Source organism: Mercurialis annua, linkage group LG6, assembly GCF_937616625.2.
Source record: "Mercurialis annua linkage group LG6, ddMerAnnu1.2, whole genome shotgun sequence".
In the NCBI taxonomy this organism is placed as follows: domain Eukaryota; kingdom Viridiplantae; phylum Streptophyta; class Magnoliopsida; order Malpighiales; family Euphorbiaceae; genus Mercurialis; species Mercurialis annua.
In genome coordinates, this window is record NC_065575.1 from 5,607,033 (window position 1) to 5,631,019 (window position 23,987).

At 33.1% G+C, this 23,987-nt stretch overlaps 3 protein-coding genes across 3 annotated transcripts; 1 reads left to right on the forward strand and 2 right to left on the reverse strand.

Annotated features, from left to right (window-relative positions):
• Positions 1–4,921: 4,921 nt before the first annotated feature.
• On the reverse strand, positions 4,922–13,502 carry LOC126686995 (kinesin-like protein KIN-12B). Its single transcript, XM_050381337.2, has 16 exons — positions 12,971–13,502; positions 12,619–12,756; positions 12,447–12,530; positions 12,228–12,353; positions 12,081–12,140; positions 11,948–12,001; positions 11,760–11,852; positions 11,108–11,203; positions 10,565–10,710; positions 9,467–9,616; positions 9,246–9,375; positions 7,921–9,162; positions 7,701–7,799; positions 7,461–7,613; positions 6,588–7,388; positions 4,922–5,308 (listed from the first exon to the last, which is right to left on the reverse strand). The coding sequence occupies exons 1-16, from the start codon at positions 13,316–13,318 to the stop codon at positions 5,129–5,131; spliced, it is 3,900 nt and encodes a 1,299-aa protein (XP_050237294.1). The 5' UTR covers positions 13,319–13,502; the 3' UTR covers positions 4,922–5,128.
• A 743-nt stretch (positions 13,503–14,245) lies between these two features.
• On the reverse strand, positions 14,246–14,674 carry LOC126687480 (uncharacterized). Its single transcript, XM_050382042.1, has 2 exons — positions 14,655–14,674; positions 14,246–14,534 (listed from the first exon to the last, which is right to left on the reverse strand). Exons 1-2 carry the CDS (start codon positions 14,672–14,674, stop codon positions 14,246–14,248), a joined length of 309 nt encoding a protein of 102 aa, XP_050237999.1.
• Positions 14,675–16,275: 1,601 nt separating this feature from the next.
• Positions 16,276–19,683, forward strand: LOC126687375 (DNA-damage-repair/toleration protein DRT111, chloroplastic). Its single transcript, XM_050381927.1, has 2 exons — positions 16,276–17,441; positions 19,194–19,683. Exons 1-2 carry the CDS (start codon positions 16,545–16,547, stop codon positions 19,485–19,487), a joined length of 1,191 nt encoding a protein of 396 aa, XP_050237884.1. The 5' UTR covers positions 16,276–16,544; the 3' UTR covers positions 19,488–19,683.
• The last annotated feature ends 4,304 nt before the right edge of the window (positions 19,684–23,987 follow it).

Genomic DNA, 23,987 nt, shown 5'->3' on the forward strand with positions numbered 1-23,987 from the left:
CGGCTTGTTTTACCGATTTCATTTTTATATACAAATTAGAGTTGAGTGATAGAAAATTATTAAATAATTTAAAATTTCCAAAGCCATAAGATTAATTTTATTTAATATTTTGTGCCAAATTTCAAGAGAATAAATTTTTATTGATAAAAGTATTATACTATTCAGCATAAAAGCTCATTTAACATCATTATTTTAGGCACCGTCAAATGAGACAATACTACACATATGGTAAAAAAAAGTTTATATCAAGTTTCAACAATATTGTAAATCAGTTTCAACATAATTTTGTATTATGAGACAGTAATAGCCCTAAAGAAAACTACAAGAGAGGTGGAATTAATCTTATTATGTTGTAGAAGCAACATTTAAAAATTAAATCGGTAATTGAATCGGTTGTAAACAAGCACAACCAGTTAAATAAAAGAGTAATATATTAATACTATATGTAACATGTATATTTTTTAGAATCTTTCATTTTAAATTTAAACACACATATAAAATTTTCACTCATAAATAGAGTAAAGAAATACATTACACCAAATAAATAAACGATTCTTATAGTTTAACCAGTTCAATAGTTTTTTAAACAAAAAATTGTTTCAAGCATTTTTAAAAAAGAATCGAAACGAGCTAATTTTTAATTTGTGGTTGAACATATGAATCGACTGGCCCGACTCGATTCTTAAAACTTGACAAAAGGATAATAATTAGATAAATAAGATGAATTGAGAAGATTAGTGATGCTAAATCCAAATCGTTAGGTAAAACAAATTTTATCATAAGATTCCCTATGTGTTGTTTAGCTAATTGTCACAGTCAACTTTTAGACAACAGACAACTAGTAAAAACTAAAAACTAAAATTCCAAGTACTAAACCTAATTTGAATGATAATATTCTAGGTAATTCATGTAATTTCATAAAAACAAACAATGTCAGCTTTACATCATCTAGACTATGTGAAATAGGGATATGCTTAAACCCTGTAATCGAAACTAAATCGATAAATTTAATTTAGTTCAGTTTAATATAATATTTTCATTCGATTTTTGACGTAAAATCATTTTAGTAAAATTTTAGTATAATCCAAATTGAATTATCCGTACTGAATTAGAAATCAACCAAACTTATTAATTTAGTTTGATTCGTTTGAAAAATATTTAATTTTATTAAAATTTATGTTTGATTTGCTTTAAAATAATAAAATATCAATTAAACTTGATTTGATATGATTTAATTTGATTTAATTAGAACCGAATATATAACTATGTAAAGTTAGTTCCCATGAGTAACTCCGGTGATGACGATAAAAATAGGACCCATTTGAAAAAAAAGAATGATCATGAGAAATTTGATGGAATATGTTTGGTTTGGTTTGGTTGGTTGGGTAGGGTTGATAATTTTGATAGGGTCCATTTGCCAGACTGTCACTCTTTCTCCCATTGTGCTATCTCATCCCTAAACTTTTTTTTTGACAATTTAGGTTGTTATGACATTTGAATTGAGGGATTGTGGTAGAAAACAGAAGCTGCCATCAAGCATTAGTACGATTATACTATCGTTTTCATTCGCTAAGACATAAAGTTAAAAGGGTATCTAATATAGTTAAAATTCATAATGAGGTCCTTAAATTTATAGTTGTTTACAATTAGGTTCTCCAATTTTAATTTTTCTTTCATCCAATTCCTTAACTATCACAATTTTATAGATCGGATTGCTAAATCGCCGCAATTTCATCTTCTCTCAATTTCACACGCTATATTTAATGATTGTGTTTTCTTTCTCAACTTTATTGATTAGTAGTTCATGAATGATAAAATTAGAATTTTAGGGATCCAATTTGATAAATTTGAATGTTGGACGTACGTCTTCGAACCCTGAAGAGTGGACAACACAAAGAGCATCGGTTATGGGCGGACCTCAGGACCCCATATCCATTCTGAAATTTAAGTTAGTTGTTGTTTTATGAAAGAGAATAGTGTGTATTGGTTAAGATTATCGTTCTTCTGGGCGGATGAGTCCGTGCCTTATTTATAGTTTTTCCAGTGCGTCTGTTTTTTTCTGGACGATGTGGGATTTTTCTTTGGCGCTCTACTGCTTTGTTTTATGCTATTCCATCACAATTAAACAAAATTAAAGTTGAAGGATCTGGTTACAAAAAAGATTTAGGGATATAACAAAATTTTGCCTATAAATATCATGTTTCATGTTCTCCAAAATTCAAAATACTATTGAAAAAACCTACAAGAAATTTTTATTGTTAGAAAGGATTAAAATCAAAATTTGGTGATGCTATAAAGTAAAAAAAATCCATTGTTATATGCCAATTCAATAGAGAAAAATCTACATTATTACCTAATAAAAATTTAAAATCATATTTTCAACCATATAAATTTGAGAGTAGGATAGTATAGAATAATCTTATCCATGAAAATGCATTTATTTGCCCTTTAAATTGTCATTTTCTGACCCATTTTCCCCATTAAATTTGAATATGCAATTACTCAATCCACTTTCTCATCTTCTGGGGGAAATGAAACCAACAATGAACATTTATTTCTATTTGGTAAGGTTTTAGAGTCCCCCCTACCCTTCTTTCCTCTTTGTTTACCCATCTCTATCCAATACAAAAAGAGTCATTTTAGTACATAAATTTTTATCACATAATCAAATAGATTCAATTTGATCAATTAAGGTCAAAAAAGCTCAAAATGTTTCTAAAATTATATCAAATATATCCAAGAGATAACAATAAAAGATACAGAATCATTTCATCTACTATTTATTTTTTCTTTTAAATCGATTTAACCTTAATAAATAAAACTAAATGTAATTTATAAATTTGTAAACATAGTAAATATATACATACAATTTGATCAATTAATGTCGTACAAACTTAAAATTATCTAGAGCCAAATCAAAAAGCTCCAAAACGATAGGGATAAAATAAAAAATAGATTCATTTAACTAAAATTATAAAAAATTTAATTAATAAAGGTTCGTTTCACCTCTTTAATTTTGAATTAAAGATCAAAAGAGTCTGGATCCATAATTTAAAAAAAAATCACAACTTGTCAATTTTGGGTCAGTTTATACCTTGCTCTGACATCAATCTGGTGTCATTTTTTTATGGTTAAAGGTGTAAAATGATTTAAAATTGAAAAATTGTGGATATTTTTGTTCAAAACTATGAATTTGGACTCTTTTGATCATATATTTCAAATCAAAGAGACAAAATGATTTTTTAAACCTATTTAATCTCAATGGATAAAATTATAAATTTACAAACCAAGATGACCCTTCAGTCATATCCAATCTCTACCTCAATAAATAGCCACCCCATTAGAATTGGTCCAAAATATGTATAAAATTAATGGCATAGCAAAGACAATGGCACAAGCTTAATGTTTTATGGTCTCCATAGAAAAATGAAAGACAATTACTAGATTAGGAGAGTGCCAATAAAACTTGTGGAGTGTCTGAAATATGCTTCCTAAATTACAGAAATGGACCATACACATATTTCTCTGAACCACTTGAACATTGCCTCCTATCTTCTTGACATTAAAACCAACTAAATTAATGATCTTCCTTCATGTTCATCACTCTTAGTTTTTTAAGATCTTTTTATAGGATTATTGTCTCTACCACAACAGGACCCACCATATCCATTTACACAGCCAAACTAGGGGTATCAATTTTGATATTTTGGTTCGGTTCGGTAGTAAAAATATAAAACTAGTGTATTTTTGAAGAAAACAAAAAAGTAAAGGGGCAAAATTTAATTCGGTCCAATTTAATTGATAGTTTAAAGGAAATGTAAAAGAACAAAAAAAAAAACTAAAAAGAGGCAAAACTTAATTTGGTTTGTTTCAATTGACAGTTTAAAGAAATGTAAAAGAACAAAACAATTAGAGATATTTATTTACAAATCAAAGCTAGGTTAGGTGATAATATATCATATATGTTTACCACTTGAACACATAAGAATGTAATATGATATTTAAAAATATTATATGCTTCATTACTTTAAAAGTCAATAACTTTAGATTCTTTGACAATTATAACACGAACTTTCAATTTTGACAATTCAAAATATGAATCGTCATTTTTCTTTTTATAATACAAAACACCAAGTAGTTTTTCGTTAAAATAATTCAGATGTGGGCACCGGAGTATAAATCGTTCCGGAGTCCACATCATTAACTTTTTAGTGAAAAATTATTTGATTTTTCGAATTGCAAAAGTTTAAATGTTGGTGTCGGATATTGCAAACATTTAAATTCTGTGTTATTTGCCAAAGACGATAAAGTTGGTGATTTTTAAGCAATTAAACCGCAATTATATTATATATATACCGTTCGATTTTCTTAATTTTGTTTTATTCTTAAAATTAAAAACCAAATCGAACCACATTTCTTAAAAAATTAATATGTCAAAATCAAACCGACCATTTTCCATTCGGATTGATTTGGTTTTTCTATTGAATCAGTTCGATGCACACCTTGGAACATTAAAAAAAGGAAAAATTACGAAAAAAAATCTAAAAACAGAAAGATTTTAAAAATACTTCTTCCGAAAAAAGTTTTCATCTAGTACCTAAAAAGTTTTCACTAAACATATATTCTCGCTTTATATATTCCCGTATCAGAGATGTATCCAAAATGTATCAGCAATATAACTTTTGACGTATAAAAAATAAGCACCTAAAATGTAAAAAAAATCATTTTTAGATAAAATTGAAATGCTTTGATTTGAAGCATATTTTTAAAAATTAAATAATTTTTTAAGATAATTTTGTGGTTAACCCTAAAAAAAAAAAAACTGATTTACAAAATAAAATTTGTAGTGCAGACCCAATGTTGTGTAACCACCATTTGACAACCTGCAAATGTAGTGTTTTTCGATATGGGGTATGAAAAATAAATAAAAGCATATCAACCATTCAATTAACTTTATGAACTGCAAGAATCAGAATTATAATTAATACAATGAATTATCAGAGAACCAACATACATATTGGTCCTCACAAATGGTGAGAACTAAATGGTATCGAAATGAATGAACAAACTGGTTTCTATTACACATAACTCTGTTAGTAATACATACATTTGCTATGAATCCTATTATTTATATGTTGCACCTGTCATACCCAGAAAACCATGCTGCACCATCTTCGACATTATTATTATCATAAATCGGTCCGACTTCCTCCCTCCATGCTTCCGTCTCATTTCCGTTCTTTCGTTTCAATTTATCAATTTGTCTAAATGCCTTTGCAGTTTCTAGTTCTGCATCCATAGCTCGCTTCTGCAGAACGAATAAGAAAATGAAAGAAAAAAGTAAGAATAAACATCCGCACACATATACACACGTATATGTAATGCAGTTCGGATGTATCATCAAATATCCGCACACACATACACACCCATATGAATATCTAATGCAGTTTGGATGTGTCTATACACTTGCATACAAAAATTATGAGTTCTACATTTCTGTGCTTATAAAACCTATTATCAATAAAAATGTCAATTAGCGGTTTCTCATCTCAGTATTTCATGTCTCAATATTTCAGTTTTCCATGCAGTATAGCTTAAGAATGTAGAGATAAACGCATTGTTATTAAAGCTAATTAATGGTTTATGAACTCATTATCTAAGACTCCTGTAAATAAAATGGAACTAACTTGTGAGAATCCGAATGTTAAGTTCGAAAAATCTGCAGACTCTGAGACTAATATTTGAGACAAGGTACTAATAGAAAGGAGCATGACAACATAACATGCAAATAGAATTTTGATTATAAAATATATTTGGTTTTAGGTCATATTATAGAAGATGGGACTAGACAGGAAAAAATGGAGAGAAATAAATTAATGCAGAAAATCCCAGTAAATTTGAGACCAAAACTTCAATTAAGAGAACTGTTGCATATAAAAGCAATACTGATATTAAAGCAGAGACCTTCAGTAAATGTTTGGTTTGCATAGAAATTCCGTGCAGGGATAATCATCGAATGTAAATGATCCAGGTTAAAAAATAGAGAATGTTACTACATTAGATGCATAAAACCATCAAGCAAGGTCATTAACATTTTGAAGTTGGACTTGCTCTTCTGCTGTAACTTAAATGTACATTTCCCACTATGATGAATTATCTAATGTAAATGATGCATGTTAAAAAATAGAGAATGTTACTACATTAGGTGCATAAAACCATCAGGGTCATTAACATTTTGAAGCTGGACTTGCTCTTCTGCTGTAACTTAAATGTACATTTGCCACTATGATGAATGTTTACCTCAAACTAACTAGGAAACATAATTGGTCACATAATATTATAAACTTTTCTCATTTTGTCTCCATTTCGGGGATATTAGATTTGTTTACGACTCCCACTGGAAACTTTTTTTTAAGACATTCTACTTTAATGTTTTAATCAATTCATTATTTATCTAAAACTAAGAAGACTAAAATTATAAGTGACCTAATAACTACTGGGGACAGCATTTACTTGTATGAAGTTTCTTCTTCTCAAAGCAAATAAATGAAGAATTAACACTAAGATAATTATTATTAAGCATATACCTGAGCAACAGAAACAGCTTCTTCTGCATCTTTCAGCCTCACAAGTAATTCTCCGGCCGCTTCCACAGCCTCAGCAGTATCCCTTAATTGAGCCTGAAGAGCTTTATTTTCATCTCTAAGATACCGTCTCTCTTTTTCTCTTTCCACTTTCATCGCTGAAATTTCAGCAGCAAGGGCATTTATGAACTTCGACTCAGCACCCCTGACTCCAGCTTTAGATGCAGCTTTCTTGACATCATCTATTCCTTCTTGGATCTTCCTGTGGCGAGCAAGTAAATGAATATGTTTCTCCTCGAGATCTGCATATTGTTCAAGCATCCGTGCATGTCCCTCCATGGCCATTTGCATTGCTTCCTTCAACTCTGCAGCACATCTCTCCTCCATCTCTAATTCCCGCCTTGTTTTTTCAACTAGCACCCTGCTAGCATCAAGTTCAGTTCTCAATTCTTCAGCAAGAGAAATCCACTTGCTCTCTGCCTCAGTCCAGCAAATTCTCTCCCGTTCAAGTTTCATTTCAGCACTCTCCTCAGTTGCCTCTGGAATTCCAGTAAGAGGTAGAGGGATACTGGGCTCACATGGATATGTTAACTGCAATATTGACTTTCTTTTCAGAGCCGCTGGGGATGAAGAGTCAACATAATACTGCAACTGGTTTCTTAAATCTTGAATCTCTTCCATCAGAACATCCCTTTCACCCAAATCATAGAAGTTTCGATAACGTTCCAGTTCAGCTAGAACCCTTTTTAGCTCAACATTTGTCATCAAGACATCAGGGTGATTCTCATATTTCTGCTTCAAAAGCTGTAAGCTAATGATTAGATATATGTCAAAAGAAATCAGATTAAATAGGAAACTTAGGAAGCAGATTCATACTTCATGTTCATGCATAAGTGATGCTAGCTCTTCCTCCATGAACTCCTCAGAAGGTAAAACACCATCCATAAGGCTCTCCAGTCGACGGATTTTATCATCCCTCATCTGCCCTATTACAGCATTGCACTCCCTCTCGTGCTTATACTGTTGTACCTGTTAAATTAGCCGTGAACTCATCAAGTAACACTCAAACAGCAGCTAGATTCGCTACTGTAATAACTAAAAAGCAAAATGACCTACCAAACGTTTAAGGTGCATTAACTCAGAAGTTTGTTTGCCACAGAACTCCTCCATAGCCATTTCTCTACGAATGGCTCCAGCTAAAACCTTCTCCACTGCCTGTTTAGTAAGTGAACAAAAACATGTCATGCATCACTTCTACAAAATAGATAACTATACACGTACAGAGAGGAGACAAATAATAGAAAAGCTAAGCATCAAAGTAAAGCCATAGACTTACTTTCGGAAGTTGTTTTTTGGATTTATCAGCAGAATCTGAGCCATCAATTGGTACCAACTGCAAGTTTGCAGCAGAATCTGAACCATCAATTGGTACCAACTGCAAGCTTGAGCTATCAGCAGCATCATTGTCCTCCAATCTCTTTCTCTTGCAATTTTTACAAAGGAGTGTCTCTGGATTTTCTTTTGGTGTGTCATAATCTTGAGGAAATATTTGCACACCCACATCAAATTTTTCAACTGGCAAAATTGGTTTAAGATCTGCAGGTTTACAAGAAAACCTGAAGGCTGATCGCCTGAATGCTAAACTCTTGCGATGGCTGTCAATAATTTCCAAGCCTCGATGGAGGCTAGCTGCTAAATGTTCTGTTCCTGCAAGAACACTTTTACTTGTTTGAGCAGCCAGAGCATTAGAAGAGCTGCTTTTCAGGGATTTTGTGAAAGAAATGTGTTTATCCTGTAGGTTTGGTTTACATTCGTCTTCGGAATCTTTTTGTGAAGCTGTTAACATTGAAGAAGTCCGCAGACTTTTCCTGCTGCTGTTCATTCTGGGTGAAACACTTGGAGTTGGAGATTTAAGAATTGGTGATACCTTGCAGGAGACTATGCTGAGGCTAGAAGGTGATGCATAATCCACTGTATCAATTTGGGGATAGTCTTCTTCACCTGTTGCTACAACTCCTGTAGAAAGTCCTTCATGAGAATCAGAGAGTGCAGATGAAGTACAAATTTCCGCTACTTTGCTTGGTGATTCTTCAGTTAAAGATTCACTGACTGAGGACCTAAGATTTCTTTCCTTGGATATCTTCTGAAAGGAATCTCTAGCAAGTGTATCTGTGGGTAACAGAACTAGTTCCTTCTCTTTCACCTCCACTGAATCATGATGAATAATATCAACATCAATGTTAGAACAACCTTGGTTGTTTCTAACAGAATCAGCAATATCAGTGATCATAACTTCATGTTTCTCCACTTGTTCAGATATGCCTTCTTCCATATCAACATCTGTATCATCAGAAATTTGCTTTTGCCTCCATCTTTCACTGCCAGCTGGAGGCAGTCCAACTTCAATGCAAAGCTTTTCAACAGCTTCTTCATCAATTTCCATCTCCTCATCACCATCCTCATCTACTTGATGCAGGCACGAATGTGGATAATTGAGACTTTTCAGTAGATTCAAACTTTTACGAGTATCCCAACCTGTTGGGTTGTTGCTATTTGCTTTTACTCTATGTAATTCATCCTGTTGTATTCATTGAGTATTATAGAATGTGCAACGTTGCAGTTGAAGAAACAAACTGATCAATATCAGGAATAATAACTTACCCTTAGCTGGCGGATTACTTCTCGCAAACGGTTCACATCCTCCTCCATCTCTTCATTAACAACTGCCTTGTTCTTTATTGCCTTTGCACGCTGTGCAAATCGTAATGTACTGAAAGTTTCGCTCTTACAACTGCATTACCGATGCCAGGGAACAGCCATTATGAGAAACAAGGAGAAAGATATCCGAGGTTGCTTAAAGATACTATAGTTGGAAATATTACCTCTTTGCGGGAGAAACAGCACATACCATTGCTAATTTTGCATTACCACCAAGAGATTCTTGTAACAAAAATGTCAACCTAGAGTCTCTGTAAGGGATATGTCTCTGCTTCCCAGTTTGGGAAATTTCAGCAAGAATGTTTATCAAGTTCCTGTAACTCCAGTAAACGGGAGCAATTAGTGGCCAGATCTATTTTGATACAAGGCCATTTAAATGTGCCATAAATGTAACAACAAAATGATTATAGCTTATTTTATAATTATCAACAGAAAATGTATTTCACAAAGTGAAAGAACAAGAGCAAATACAATTTACAATAATTAGTTCCCCAATATACATCATTCTTTCACAATCCTCGTACATGTTTCTGCAAAAACAATTTGCATTCCATCCTTTGACTGGCATCCCAGACTTGTTGTTCCTCTTCCTCATCAATAGACCACCACTTACATTCTTTACGTACAGGTACTTAAAAATATTATATGAAAAAGAAAACAGTTTGCAATTTTAAGCTCCAACAAAATCTAATTGCCATCATAGGCTAGGCTAACAACTCCTTGACAACTCAAAAGCATAAAAATGGGCGGAGCTCAAGAAAACAAAAAATGATTATCCTTTCATACGTCAGTTGTTTAATCTTTGATTTCGTTTCTATTCATTAAACTACATTTAATATTACATACAAAGAAAAGAAGACACTCTTCATCCCGTCTAATTAACTAGCACTTCTTCTTTTTAAGGACTCACACTCTTTTTTTTTAGGGAAGACTTCCACTTCTTTTTAGTGCAGCAGCATTTAAACTATGTCATGAAATCTAGGTTCAACCTAACCAACTCTCTATTCAATTGGTCAGTCTCAACTTCCTAGAAACTATTCCTCAGCAGTTACACATGACTAAAATTACAATAAAGTGAGGATTACACAAGTTGCATATTGCATTTACTATTTGAATACAACTTGCAGTTAAGAAGATGCTTTAGTATCATACTGTCTTAGATTCTAACATGATATTAGCCTCTGGAAATGAAACAATAAATTTTGCATCCATATTATGAAAGAGAGCGATAAGAAGATTAATGACATAGAAAGTAATCATACCCAAGCTGTGAGAGAGAGCGGTTTATATTCCCTGCTTCCTTCAAGCGTTCCCCTGCAGCACCAGTTAACTTCTGTCGTTCTGACCCAGCTAGATCAACAAGATTTATTCTACTTGTTTTTAAGCTGCTTATGCCATCTGCCGAGCTCTACGAAATAATAACAACAACAATAATTATAGTTTCCTTCAGACCCCTCCAGTACAAAAATGTGATACAAAAACTAGCAATGAAAGAAAAGTTCAAATTTTGCTTTTACTTACCATAGCCAAAGAACTTATTCTAATTTCAATATTAACAATATAAGAAATAGAAAACCTATGAGAATTCCTAGTCAGCTCAATTGGAAAATCAATCCGTGGTTTCAAAGTTTCTCTATCTAGATCTGAATTGCCTTTTACAGATAAAGAAAATTAATATAAAAATTAAACTTTCCCACTAATACAGATATACCCTCATATTAAAACAAAATGTAATCAACATCCTTGTCTTTGATAACAAAAGAAGAATGATCGACAAAGTCATATAAAAATAAAGGAAATAATACCTTGCGTCGACATTCAACAACACAAGTGAAAACACTATGTGAGCGAGAACTCTCAGCATTTATACTGGTTGCACCAGTCCTCCTATTGGACAATCCCTGCGCAATTTATCAAGCAGTTGTGAGCTGATTTTGAGACAATAGCAAAACTGGGAAAAAAAATCTATGTAAGAAAAGGATTTAACACAAAAATGAGAAAATTCCATGCATATAAATACAGTAAAGTATGTTATACAGAACCTATAAACCTTCTGATGCTATTCACTCTATAAGTGCACTTAAAGACACAATATAATATAGCAAAAAAATGGTGAGAAAATGATAAAACACAAATATGAAATATGGGCAAATTTCATTCACATGACATGATTATAGTAAGGTGGGCTTGTTTGGGGGTTATAGGTACATAAGCTTTAAAGAAATTGACCCTTAACTTCCTCGACCCTTGTGTAGCATTAGCATACATGATACATTCTCGTCAAAGAAAATTATTTTTTAAGGTGTTGAGGGTTAAAAAGCCAATTAGCAGAATAAGTAATATCAACCTTTTAGCAGAATAAGTAATATCGTAGGTTAAAGGGAGAAGGCGAGCAGCGCAGAGAAAAATTAAAAATCACCACAATCACACATATCATTATACGGAAAAAAGAAAAACCTTTAACAGAAGTTGAGTCACATCTTTCATTGCAAATACATATTCCTCCCTCAGGTTTTCAACATAGACGCCAGATTTTACATCTTCTCTTATCTGGACAAGATAAAAGAAAAAATTAACAAAGGCAACCAAAATTATTTTCATTACAAAGATGGAACGTGAAATGAAAATCTAATCATCCTGTTCACCTGGAGGTTTCGTTGGGTTGGATCTAACAAATCTGTTATCTGTTCATTATAAATCTGCAGCAATTTAAAAAAAAACATTATAGGGTGATGAAAGGCTGAATAAATTAGTTCGCAATCCTTATGCTGACTTTACCTCGAGGAATGAGCAGCGGCATTGATACTTGAGTTGTTTGTCAGCATGTTTAACTTGCTCCTGCAGAGGAAATACATGCTTTTATAGTGACAGTTACTCCATACTATAAGCTTCAATAGGTTTTGCAATAAAAGAGCTGATTGCTACCTCATTTATACGGGCAAAGAGTCTCTGAAAGACGCGGGGAGTTAAACCTTGTCTATCACTGGATAAGTTTTCTTCCAATAGAGCATTAGCTGGACCCCACATAGTGTAGGTCTTTCCACTCCCTGTCTGAGAGAATTAATACCCCAATAACAAAAAACACAAGTCAGGAAAACCATCCTGTATATATAGAATGATAACAAAGAGCACATCAAAATATACCTGTCCATAAGCAAATACTGAACTGTTAAATCCGGCCAGACAGTTCTCCACAAGCGGGACTCCTACAAGATGGAAAATGTCTAGCTGTGGAAAAAAAAAATAAACTTTGAGTATTTCATTACAAAAATTGTCAACCAATCACCACAATATTACATAGTGATAAAGATCTTACCTGAGTGGATTGTGTATCAGTAACTGAGTCAAATGTAAAAGTCTGTCCATTAACCGACAACGAATCATCAGACAATTTCTGAAGCATCATTTCGGCTTCTTCTTCATCCTTGTTTAAGGGTCGCATCCGCACTATTACCTACATTTTTGTAACAACACAAACCAGTAGGAACTATCAGTACTACTTTAAATTCTAAAACAAAAATAATTGATGTCAAAACATAACGACTTTCAAACTCAATAAACATAATTATTACAGACAGTCCCTATAATTTTCCAATTTATCAAACAGAAGCACAATTCAAAATATTTTCCGGCACAAATTAATTTTTAGAAAACTTAAAGAAAACAACCTTGACGCCAGAATCAAGAACGGCGTTTTCCGGCACAGCGTCAATACAAAGCTTCCTTTTAAGAGTATTAGAACTCGGAGGTCTAGGCGGCAACGGACTCTTCAATTTGGAAGCAGGAGACGGCGAGGGTTTCTGATCAGAGAATGGCGTCATCATATAGTTAAGATCCGACGGCGGAGGAGCATTTTCTTTAGACATTTTGTTATGCCGCCGAGTAGACGACGGCAGCGGTGGTGACGGCGGCGGTTTCGATTTGTGAGAGTTAGTACTGGGTGAGGAGTGTAAATGTTCATTATGCAAATGCGTTTCTTTCAAGATGGCGTTTCTTGGTTGCATAAAATGCTTCATTATGCAACGATTGTACAGAGGACGGGAGAGTTAGGGTTAGGGTTTTGGACAAGAAAGCGATAGAGAAGGCAGAAGTGAAGAGAGAGTGTGATTGAAATGTAGCCGTTGGAGAAAGAGAAAAAGTTTGAAATATTTTTGGGTGGGTCTTGGATTTAAATTTTGTTTTGGATCTGGAGCGCTAAAAGATGGAATCTCAGCCATTTATTATCGTCTCTCTTGCGGTCTGGATTTATTGTGGTATTTTGTTCTGGTTTTATTTATTTTTTGGTTAATAACATGATTAAAAATAGAGGACATCTTTTAAATTACATTATTTTATATTTTATTTTTATTTTATATTATTTTTAAAGATATTTACAGGTTGTATTTTTTATTTATCAAAATTCACTTTTTTATTAATTCATGCTCTGTGTTTTTTTTATCGTTTTTATTAATGTAACTATGGTGTATATATAGCAGTGTTTTAAAAATCAGACCGGACCGGTCGGTCAAATCGGTTAAAGAAGAAATCGGTCAGAAATCCGGTCTAAACCAGTAAAAATCAGATCTTTTAATTGAACCGGAGTGGACCGGATTGAACCGGTAAACATCGGGAGTTGAGACGATGAGCCGGAGATTGAACTGGTAAAAAAACGATGAACAAATTTTTTTTAAAAGTTAAACTACATAATGTTATTTTGGCTATAATCAAAATGACTTTGCTTAGTCACATCAAATGCCATTTTATTTTATACATTTTAATTTTTAATTTTATATACTAAATAAAATTTAATCCTTATAATATGATTTTAGCATACATAGATTTTTTTTAAAAAGTTTTATTAGTAACCTTCTCTAATTAACTTACGGATTTCTTTTGAAATTATTTTTCAAATACCTGTTTTTTTTTTGTTACGAGGGAAAGGGCAAAGCCAAACAAAACACAAACTAAACACAGCGGTCATACGACACACCGTATAAATCGTGTATTAACCAAAAGCCTAAGCTGGGCGGAGGACTAACATGAGAGATGAACCCAATCAAATTCTCATCGCTCATAGAAGCGAGATGATCTGCCGCAAAATTTGATTCTCTGAAAACATGACAAACTCTAACATCACAATCCTTAGCAATTATAGATTGAATCGCAGCAATCAAGTTGGAGAAATGCCCCGCATCCGAACCATTGTTGATTTTATCTACCAAAGTCTTATTATCGACCTCGAGAATAACCCGCCTAAAACCCACACTCTAACCCAAATTCAAACCATCAAATACCTGTTTGACAAAGTAATTACACCATTATGGCCTATCTTTCCCTTATTTCCTACGCTACCTAATAAGCTAACTTATTTACCAAAAATACCCACGAAGCATTATCTCATTTTAGGTTAAACTTTTACATAGCCACTATTTTCTCTCTCTTCTCTCTCAAAGTTCTCTCTTCTTTTCTTCTTTTTCGTTTGATTTTCAGTTTGTCTCTTCCGATTACTTTTTCGTTCGTCTTTTCTGTTAGTTTTTCCGTTCGCGCTTTTGTTCGTCTACTTCCGATGGATTTTTCGTCGTTTTCGGTCGTTTTTCCGTTCGCGCTAGTCCGTTCGTCTCCTCCGTTCGCGCTATGTATTTCTCAACTCGTTTTTAGATTTGTGCATTTTTTAGGTTTTTGTAATAATTTAAATATTTTATAAATAAATTTTTGTAGATTATAATTTTTTTATAATTTTTTGTTTATAAAGTTGTTATATTATTCATATAATTAGTTATTTTGTCTTTCTCTTATTCATAGATTTGTTTATTGCTAGTGATTTTGTAAAAAACAAATTGATTTATGATACATTTGTAGTAATTTTATAATATATTTACGTTGTAGTGTATTTTTGGTGTATTTATAGTGCATTTCTGCCGTTTCTTAGTATATTCATGGTGCATTTACAGTGTTTATGGTGTATTTATAAATGTTTATGGTGTATTTGAAGTGTTCCATGGTCTACAAAATGTCATAAATACACTAAAAATACACTATATATAAACTATATATACACTAATTATACGAATAGATCATTTCGACGGTTTTGGATCAAACATACCTGCAACCTGGCAAAATCGTACAAATCACACCATCCCTCAAAGAGTGTAACACACACTCTCTCGTTTTGAAGGGAAAAAAATTCAAAATAGTGATTAATTTTTTTTGTTTTCTAAATTAATGTTTAAAGATTTTTAATTTTCAACTTTTTTTTACATTTAAAACTTAAAAAATTAAATTAATTTTTAAATAAAAATTAAAGGACATTTATTGATTTTATTACACTCGGTATTCATCAGATCCGCCGCCGCCACCAACCGCTAAAAGAGGAGCAACAACTCCTCCTCCGGCGAAGGAGCAGATCTGCTCCTTCTCAGGCGAGAAGGAGCAGATCTGCTCCCTCAGTCGCTCCTCCTCCAGCGTTGAGTTTCAGGTGGGCTAGGTGGCGGCAGGTTGCAGTGACGGTTTCCGGCAGTCGGTAGTGGGTGTGGGTCGTGGCAGTGTGTTAGTATTTTTTTTGTTGAAAATGAAAATCAAATTAGTGTTAATTTAAGATTTAGTTAATGTTAATTAAAAGTATTTAGAATTAATTATGGTTAATTTTTTTAATTAGATAATCCACTCTCTATTTTTATGTCAAAAGGGTGAAATTGATCTGTTTTGTTAAATTTTGGGTTACATTTGATCCGGTTTTGCCAAATTACGAGTCTGTTAGATGCGGTTTTGTTCAAAATGACTCATTTGATACTTCGTGCCGAATTGAGACGGTGAATTGATGCTTTATTCATAAACAAACATTCTGAACTTGATATTTGTTTTCTCGTTTTAACTCTTCATATGAGGCTGTGGAAAATAATTGGAGCATTTTGTATAAATTTGAGCTGAAATGTCAATATTATTAGACAATATAGAAATAAAAAGGATAAAATGAACCAAAATAACAAGTTCAAGGCGTCTTTTATAAATCCATAAAGTTGGCCTTAATCGATTTTTTTGTGCAAGTTGAGGGGGCAAAATGAAGTTGAAAATTTAATTGCTGCGCAACTGAAGTGCTGTGCGTTTTGGCGAGAACGAGTCTGTCCTCATCGCCGATTCACCATCACTGGTAATTAAGCTCTCACTGTTGGTTTTCCGATCCGTTTTTATAATCCTCTTCAAATTTCATCCATAAACCCAAAATCATTAAACCCCAATCAGAAACCCGCCGTCGCACCAATCAAAATGCTAGGCGGATTATACGGAGACTTACCGCCGCCGTCCTCAGCGGAGGACGAAAAACCTGTCACAGCCACCAACTCGTGGTCAACAAGCACCTTAATGGCTCCACCAACACTCCGTAAACCATCAACAGCAGCATCACTAACACCACAAACAATTTTAAAATCACAAACCAGAACAAAACCGCCGCCTCCACGACCAAAAACCCTAATTTCACCGGCTCCGATTATTCCATCCATTTCCCCAGATCGACCGGTTCAACCACCGGCTCCTGCCGGAATGAACTCGGTAGTAATGGACGAGTACGATCCGGCTAGACCTAATGATTACGAGGATTATAAACGAGAGAAAAAACGTAAAGCTGTAGAAGCAGAGAGAATGAGAGAGTTAGAGAGGAGGAGAATTGAAGAAGAAGAGAGGGAAAAAGAAAAGGAAAAAGAAAAAGAAAAAGATAGGGATAGAGTTAGGGATAGAGAAATTTTAGATAGGAATATTTCCGGTGAGGAAGCGTGGCGAAGACGGGCTGCGATGAGTAGTAGTAGTGGTGGTTCTGTTGCCCCTAGATCGCCGTCTCCGCCACGTGGCGGAAATGGTAGTGGTAATGGTAATGGTGATGGGGGTGGGGGTGGTTTTAGCATTGGGAAGTCAGAGAGCGGGGGGTTAGGAGTTGGAGCTGGAGGACAGATGACTGCCGCACAACGTATGATGGCGAAAATGGGGTGGAAGGAAGGACAAGGACTTGGGAAACAGGAACAAGGGATTACTACGCCTTTGATGGCGAAGAAGACCGATAGGAGAGCTGGTGTTATAGTTAATGCTACTGAGACTAAGCAAGAGAAGAAGGTTAAGAGTGTTAACTTCAATGGGACGCCTACCAGGGTTTTGTTGCTTCGGAATATGGTATGTGCTTATGCAATGTGTTTGTTTTTCTTGCTATTTGTATTGTTTGATTTTTGTATTTGTGTAATTGTGATTGTGTAAATGTTGTTATTGATGGACTAGGAATATTGGTGAGATTATGTTTATGTTTTTTTTGTTGTGGTAAATCGAACATTAGGTAATGCGCCTTCTGTAGTGTATTTTAAGGGTCTCAATCAGATGGTTAATCCTTTAAAGTTAGGATGTTATCACATGTATTGTTGTGAAATTCCTATAATGTTACATAAATTGGTAATTTAGTTTTAGTAGGCCATGCTTATGGATTCGTAATTTAATGCTTTAATTTTTTTATTTTTGCTTTTCAAAAGTTCGCTGGATTATGAATCTTGTTTGAAATTTTTTACCTTTTTATGGCATTTTTTGGATCCTCTTCTTCTCTGTTGTCATTTTAATCTACTTGCACACATACTGCCTCTAAAAGCTGTCTTGTTTTTAAGGTGGCTTAGGTTTTTTTTTCCTTTCCATATCACAGTATCCTTTACACGCATCAAAGTTTTGTTTTCAGTTAAGAGTTTTTGTGGGAACACGAGTCTGGTAAATGTTTTAACAGGTAGAAGACAATTATGGCCGTGTATAAATAAAATCTGTTGCAGGTAGAAGTTTCCACTTGTCTAGATTGCTAGTTATATACTGACTGTTTATTTAATTTTCTTGTAAGTAAGGATGATTGACCTGATCTATTGGGGGATGTAACTTTTAGTAATGACTTGGCACAAAATTAAAAAAGTTGAGAGTTTCTATTATGTTTGCATAAATTGTATTATGGGGTAACTGGTGATGGAAGTTTAGGACCATGATATCTTGTCAATGGAGGTTTTTTGTGTGGAAACATTTGTAGCTAGTAATTTCACTTGTCTAGATCGCTAGTTTCTTTACGGACTATATTAATTTCATTTTCTTGGGGGCTTAGGATCATTTGATGTGATCTATTGGGGAGTGTAACATTACATAATTACTTGAACAAATAAATAGTTAAGAGTTCTATAATGTTTGCATAAATATGAATCATGGCGTAACTGGTGATGGAAGCTTAGGACCATGATATATTATCAGTGGAGGCTGTGTGCGCGGAATCAAAGGATTGTATAGAAAAATACCGATCGAAAGAGTTTCTATGGCATTTTATTTTTGAAAAAAGAGGGTTGGGGGCTATACGTCATGGGATGATGAGTTAAAGAAAAGAATTGCAAAAGCAAAACAAATGATGGTCATGACATTTCAGGTTAAAGATAATGTTCATAATTTTGTAGGCTTTCGACCGACTTTTGAACTAGATTTTTTAGCCTTTTAAGCTTTTACCTTGAAACACAGAGGAAAAACTGTAATTTGTAGCTTATAACAAGCATGTGCAAGGACTTGAGTTTCTGAGCAATTATATGCATCGGAAGTTTCCATGCCGCTTGTTGATTTTTCATTAGCAGATATAGGCTATAAGTATAATCCTCTTATAATGCAATCTTATTAAGTTGGAATTCCATGATAGGAAAAGGGTTGTGCTTTTGATATTGTTCGGGAACGTGAACCTCATTTAATGTTAAGAAAAAATATCCTCATCCAGCTTACAGCTAGAACTTAAAAGAGATGATTAGGAAACAGACCGGAATGTACTTTCTTATTGTCAAGCCAATGTTCCAATTACATAAAGTTATTTCTAGGATGCGTCTTTGATGTTTCATGGTGAAGGATTATTTGTTGATTTTTACTCTCTGGCAGGTGGGTCCTGGTGAGGTAGATGATGAATTAGAAGACGAGGTTGCATCTGAGTGTGCAAAATACGGAACAGTTACTCGAGTAATGATATTTGAGATAACAGAGCCAGATTTCCCCAGAATCGAGGCAGTCAGAATTTTTATACAGTTCGAGAGGTCAGAAGAAACAACGAAAGCACTGGTCGATCTTGATGGTCGGTTCTTCGGAGGAAACGTGGTTCGTGCAACATTCTTTGATGAAGAGAAGTTCAGTAGGAACGAATTGGCCCCTATACCGGGTGAAATTCCAGGCTTTTGACGGCTACTTTAATAGTTTTCTTAGTTCAGTAATGATCATTAACAACCTTTGGTGGTCACTTGTTGATTCAATGAGTAAGCTGTGTTGTAAGTAGATTCAAGTTTGGTTGGAGTGAGAAACTGTGCTCCCTAGCTGTATGAACAAGTACATGTATGATTGAATAGTTGCAATTATATGAACACGACAATTTTTTTTCTTTGGTTTGTAATCTAGTTTCTGTTTATAAATCCTCATTTAGTTGATATCTAATGGAACTTAACTGATAAATTTGGTTGGTTTGAAATCATAAAAAGAAAATTGGTATTTAGTTTTAGAGGTGAGCAAAAATCGAACTAAACTATTAATTCGATCCAAATCAATCCGAAATTTGTTTAGGTTTGATTAAAATGGTTTTATTTTGGTTTGGTTAAAAAAGATTTTTCGGTTTTAGTTTGTTTTTTTACGAACAAAGGATCAAAAGACTCTCTAAATTTGGCACGAAGTATCAAATAGGTCCAAGGTTATGAAACCGGATCAAAAAAGTTCGCATCTATATGCACTCTCGCCATTCTCACACCGTGAAATACTCCTAGTAAAAAGTTAAAAATAAGTTTCATACTTTTTTTTAAATTTATAAATTGATACCTAAAGTTAAAAAAAAAATCTTTTTTTTAAAATTTCTAGAAGAGGAGCTCCTCTTTCGGCAGCTCCTCCGGCGAGGAGCAGATCTGCTCCTTAACGAGGAGTAGGTTCTCCTCAGGCGAGGAGCAGATGCTCCTCGTTGAGGAGAACTGCTCTTCCGGCGAGGAGCAGGAGCATATAGCTCCTCCTCGAAAATAAAAAAATTAAAGAAATTTTAAAGTATAATGCTCGGCGGTTTTCAATGCGTTTGTGGCGGTCAATGGTTGGAATGGAGTGAATTTCGGTGAATGGAGGGGGTCATTTGACCCGATTTTATTATAGTTTAGGGGGAGGGGGTAGTTTATCAACTCTCTTTGGATTTTTTTATCCATTTTTGCAATTATTTGACTTTTTTGACCAATTTCACGACCTTGGACGTATTTCATACTTCGTGTCAAGTTCAGGAGTTTTTTTTATCCTTTGTTCGTTTTTTTTACTAATCTGTAGTTTTGGGTAATCTTGGAGGATTTTTCTTTTACCTTTTACCTTTTAACATTTTTATTCTTTCACAAAATAGTCTTGGGAATTTCCCTCTATTTTATGTGTCGTTTCGTATTAGGTTTAAGTCAGAAACACGATTGCAAATCAATTAAAAACTTAGAAAAGAGAAAATAGCAAAATCAAAAAGAAATTGAGAAAACGGAAAACAGGCCGATCGAGGCTGCTGAATTAGACCGATTTTATTTAGGATGTCATGAGTGAAATCTAGATAAAAGCAAGGAAAGTTGTGCTACTCTCTTAAATAATATCCAAGAAGATAATTGTCTGATCATTGGTAACATTAAGGCATTCTAGTGAATGTGCTCCATCTTCAAATAAAACTCTAACTTGATGATCTTTTCAAAGTTGCAGAGTTTGAATTTAACCTTAAAGATAAATAATATCTTACTATATGACTGTGTAATTGTATTGCAGCCCAGTGCACATTCTGGGAATGTAGCTTTTGAAATTTTAGCTTGCAATTTATATTTAATAATCATTTGTATCTTCTGTGATGGTATTTGATATGATTGGGTCGAGTTAACATCATGAGACGATCTGCTAGATTTTTAATATAGAAAGTATGATAATACATATGTGCTGAAAGAATTTCACTTAAAAATTATAAAAATATAATAGAAACTCTAACTATTTGGCCAAATGAATTTTCCTTCTCTTAATCTTGTCGTTTTTGTTTTCTATAGTCGTTTTCTATTACGTCTTCAGTAAGGTGGGGCAGCTGCCGTAACTCGCCCTGCCTTACCTCAGCCCTTGCTCAGGACCATACTTGTAAAAATATGGCTCCTTTTACCCGGGTCCATAACTCATATGCAAATTCTTAATACCCACCCGCGCTCATAAATCCTAACTTAAACCAAAAAAATTAAAAAACCTTTGAAAATCTTAAAAAAAATGACTGATAATAATCCTAAAACAAATGATTGATGATCCTTTGTAGAGTTGTAGAGTTTGAATTTAACCTTGAAGATGAGTGATGCCCCACTATATTATTAAGATAGTTTGTAAAATTCTAGCTAGCAATTTATACTTAATTGCAATTCGTATCTTCCGTGATGACATTTGGCATATGATTGGGTCGAGTTAACAGAATGGGACGATCCGTTAGTCATAGGTGTTGTTTCGCATTAGGTTTAAAACACTATTGAAAATCAATTATAAACTCAGAAAAGAGAAAATAGTAAAATCAAAAAGAAATTGAGAAAAGAGAAAACAGTCTGATGGAGGCTGCTAACTTAAACCGATTTTGTCTAGGATGCCGTGTGTGGAATCTAGAAGAAGGAAAGGAAAGCTATGCTACCCTGTTGAATAATATCGAAAAAAATAACCGTCTGATTATTGGTAGCATTAGTATTGAAGGCATTTTAGTGAAGGTTATCCATCTTTAAATGAAGCTATAACTTAATGATATTTTTAAAGTTGCAAAGTTTGAATTTAACCTTGAAGATGAATAATGTCCCACTATAGTACTACGTAATTGTATTGCAGCCCGAAACACAATATGGGAAGATAGTTTTTAAAATTTTAGCCTGCAATTTATATTTGATTGTAATCCATATCTTCCGTGATGGTGTTAGGTGTATGTTGGTATAAAATCCAACTTGTAGTAATTCGGAAGTCAGATGTCGATCCCACGAGCAAAAAAAAGTTTAAAGTGAACAAAATATGATTTCGATTTTCAATTCGAAAAGCAATCAAACAAATGGATTGGTGATTATCACTACAAAAACTTAATTAAACTATTAAGTAAATAACGTAATCACTATTCTAACAATTATGAGTATCAATCTGGGAATCCGGAGATTCAGGCGGATCTAATGTCAATTCTACTCATAGTTGTTATAATAAAATACCAAATCTTTTCATGTTATGTTAGTTTTAACCAAAATTTTGCATGCTGTGTCATTTATAATCAAATCTTTTAATTTGATCCGATGTTGTTTTGACGAGTTAGATTTGACGTGGCCGTCATGCTGACAAAAAACCGAATCAGTTTAAAAATACTAAAAAAAACGGAATATGTAAAAATTGGCTAAATTCAATAAGTTAAATTTTTTTAATTATAACTGACACAAATAACAAATATTTAGTATTTTTTTTTTGGTGAATCGACCATAATAATAATAATATAACCAACACTCGTTACTCTCATATCTCAGTTTTAAAAAAATAAAAATAATTTTGTTTTACCTAATAATGGAAAATGCGAGAGAAGACAAAACAAGGAAAAAGCCAAAAAATATCGTAAATGGCAATCTTATAAAATGATGATCTCAGAGTTGTAGAAAAGTTAAAACAATTTAGCAAGAAGACACTGCCACCAAGCGTATCTCTTTTCATGCCATTTGGCTATCTGCATGTTTTATGCTAAATCCATGTGGCACCACACACTATGTCATAAACCGAGACGATAACACCTATTTTGGTTCAGGAAAATTCTAATCTTGACCTATTTAATGAGATGTTAGAAAATTTAAAACAATAAAAAAAAACTCTTAAATAAATTCAGTCCACCACGTCATCCGCTATACTAAACATATTATAGCGTGACACATCATTAAATAATGGCAGTATCATAATATTATTATTCAAAAATATAAAAAAAAAATAAACAAAATTATAATAGTGCCACTATTTTAATGACATGTCATAATATACTAGGCTAGTTTACGGATGTCGTGGTAGCCTAAATTTATCTAAAAATCTCTCCACAGTTAGTTAGATATATTATTAGTAATAAAAGGTTAATATTGAATTTGAATAACTAATTTAACCAAGTTGATTAAAAATTAACAATTTCTTTTAATTGGTTTGATTCTTTTTATCATTAAAAATATAGTTCAATCTTTTAAATACACAAAAAAAATGAAAATTTAAAAATTATCAAACCATAAAATTGTTATTACAACAACAAAATAGATATAATAATGCTTTTACTATAAATAACTAGATTAACTAAATATCTTAGTTATTTTAATAATAATTATATATATATATATATATATATATATACGTCTGAATTTTAAATGTATAAAATTATTTTATATATATATTTTAGACATATTTTTATTTAGTGGAGGTTAATAAAAATATTAATCAAATTTTAAATCGGGCAAATACAGCCTATGCGATAGTTGAAGTCGAACTCCTAACTTTGAGATGTACATGTGAGAAGTTTAGTCTATGTACATTTAAGTTAGAGACTGAATCAGTTTTTCTTATCAGAAATAACCTACTCTAAATTAGTAGTTATCGGATTAGCGGAAATTAATATGCACTTTTTAAAGTAAAACTAGGCAAATCACAGTTTGAGTAAAATTGAAGATCAAACCTCCAACTTCG

What these genes read in the sequence shown, in the direction of transcription:
- LOC126686995 (XM_050381337.2), bottom strand. Translation starts at nt 13,318, where the DNA reads ATGAAGCATTTTATGCAACCAAGAAACGCCATCTTGAAAGAAACGCAT. An exon ending in TCTTTGCCCGTATAAATGAG is followed by an intron (nt 12,141 to 12,227) that starts GTAGCAATCAGC and finishes TTTCCTCTGCAG; the next exon opens with GAGCAAGTTAAACATGCTGA. An exon ending in TTGTTGAATGTCGACGCAAG is followed by an intron (nt 10,711 to 11,107) that starts GTATTATTTCCT and finishes ATTATTTCGTAG; the next exon opens with AGCTCGGCAGATGGCATAAG.
- LOC126687375 (XM_050381927.1), top strand. Translation starts at nt 16,545, where the DNA reads ATGCTAGGCGGATTATACGGAGACTTACCGCCGCCGTCCTCAGCGGAG. An exon ending in TTTTGTTGCTTCGGAATATG is followed by an intron (nt 17,442 to 19,193) that starts GTATGTGCTTAT and finishes ACTCTCTGGCAG; the next exon opens with GTGGGTCCTGGTGAGGTAGA.
- LOC126687480 (XM_050382042.1), bottom strand. Translation starts at nt 14,674, where the DNA reads ATGCTTCGTGGGTATTTTTG. An exon ending in ATGCTTCGTGGGTATTTTTG is followed by an intron (nt 14,535 to 14,654) that starts GTAAATAAGTTA and finishes TGTGGGTTTTAG; the next exon opens with GCGGGTTATTCTCGAGGTCG.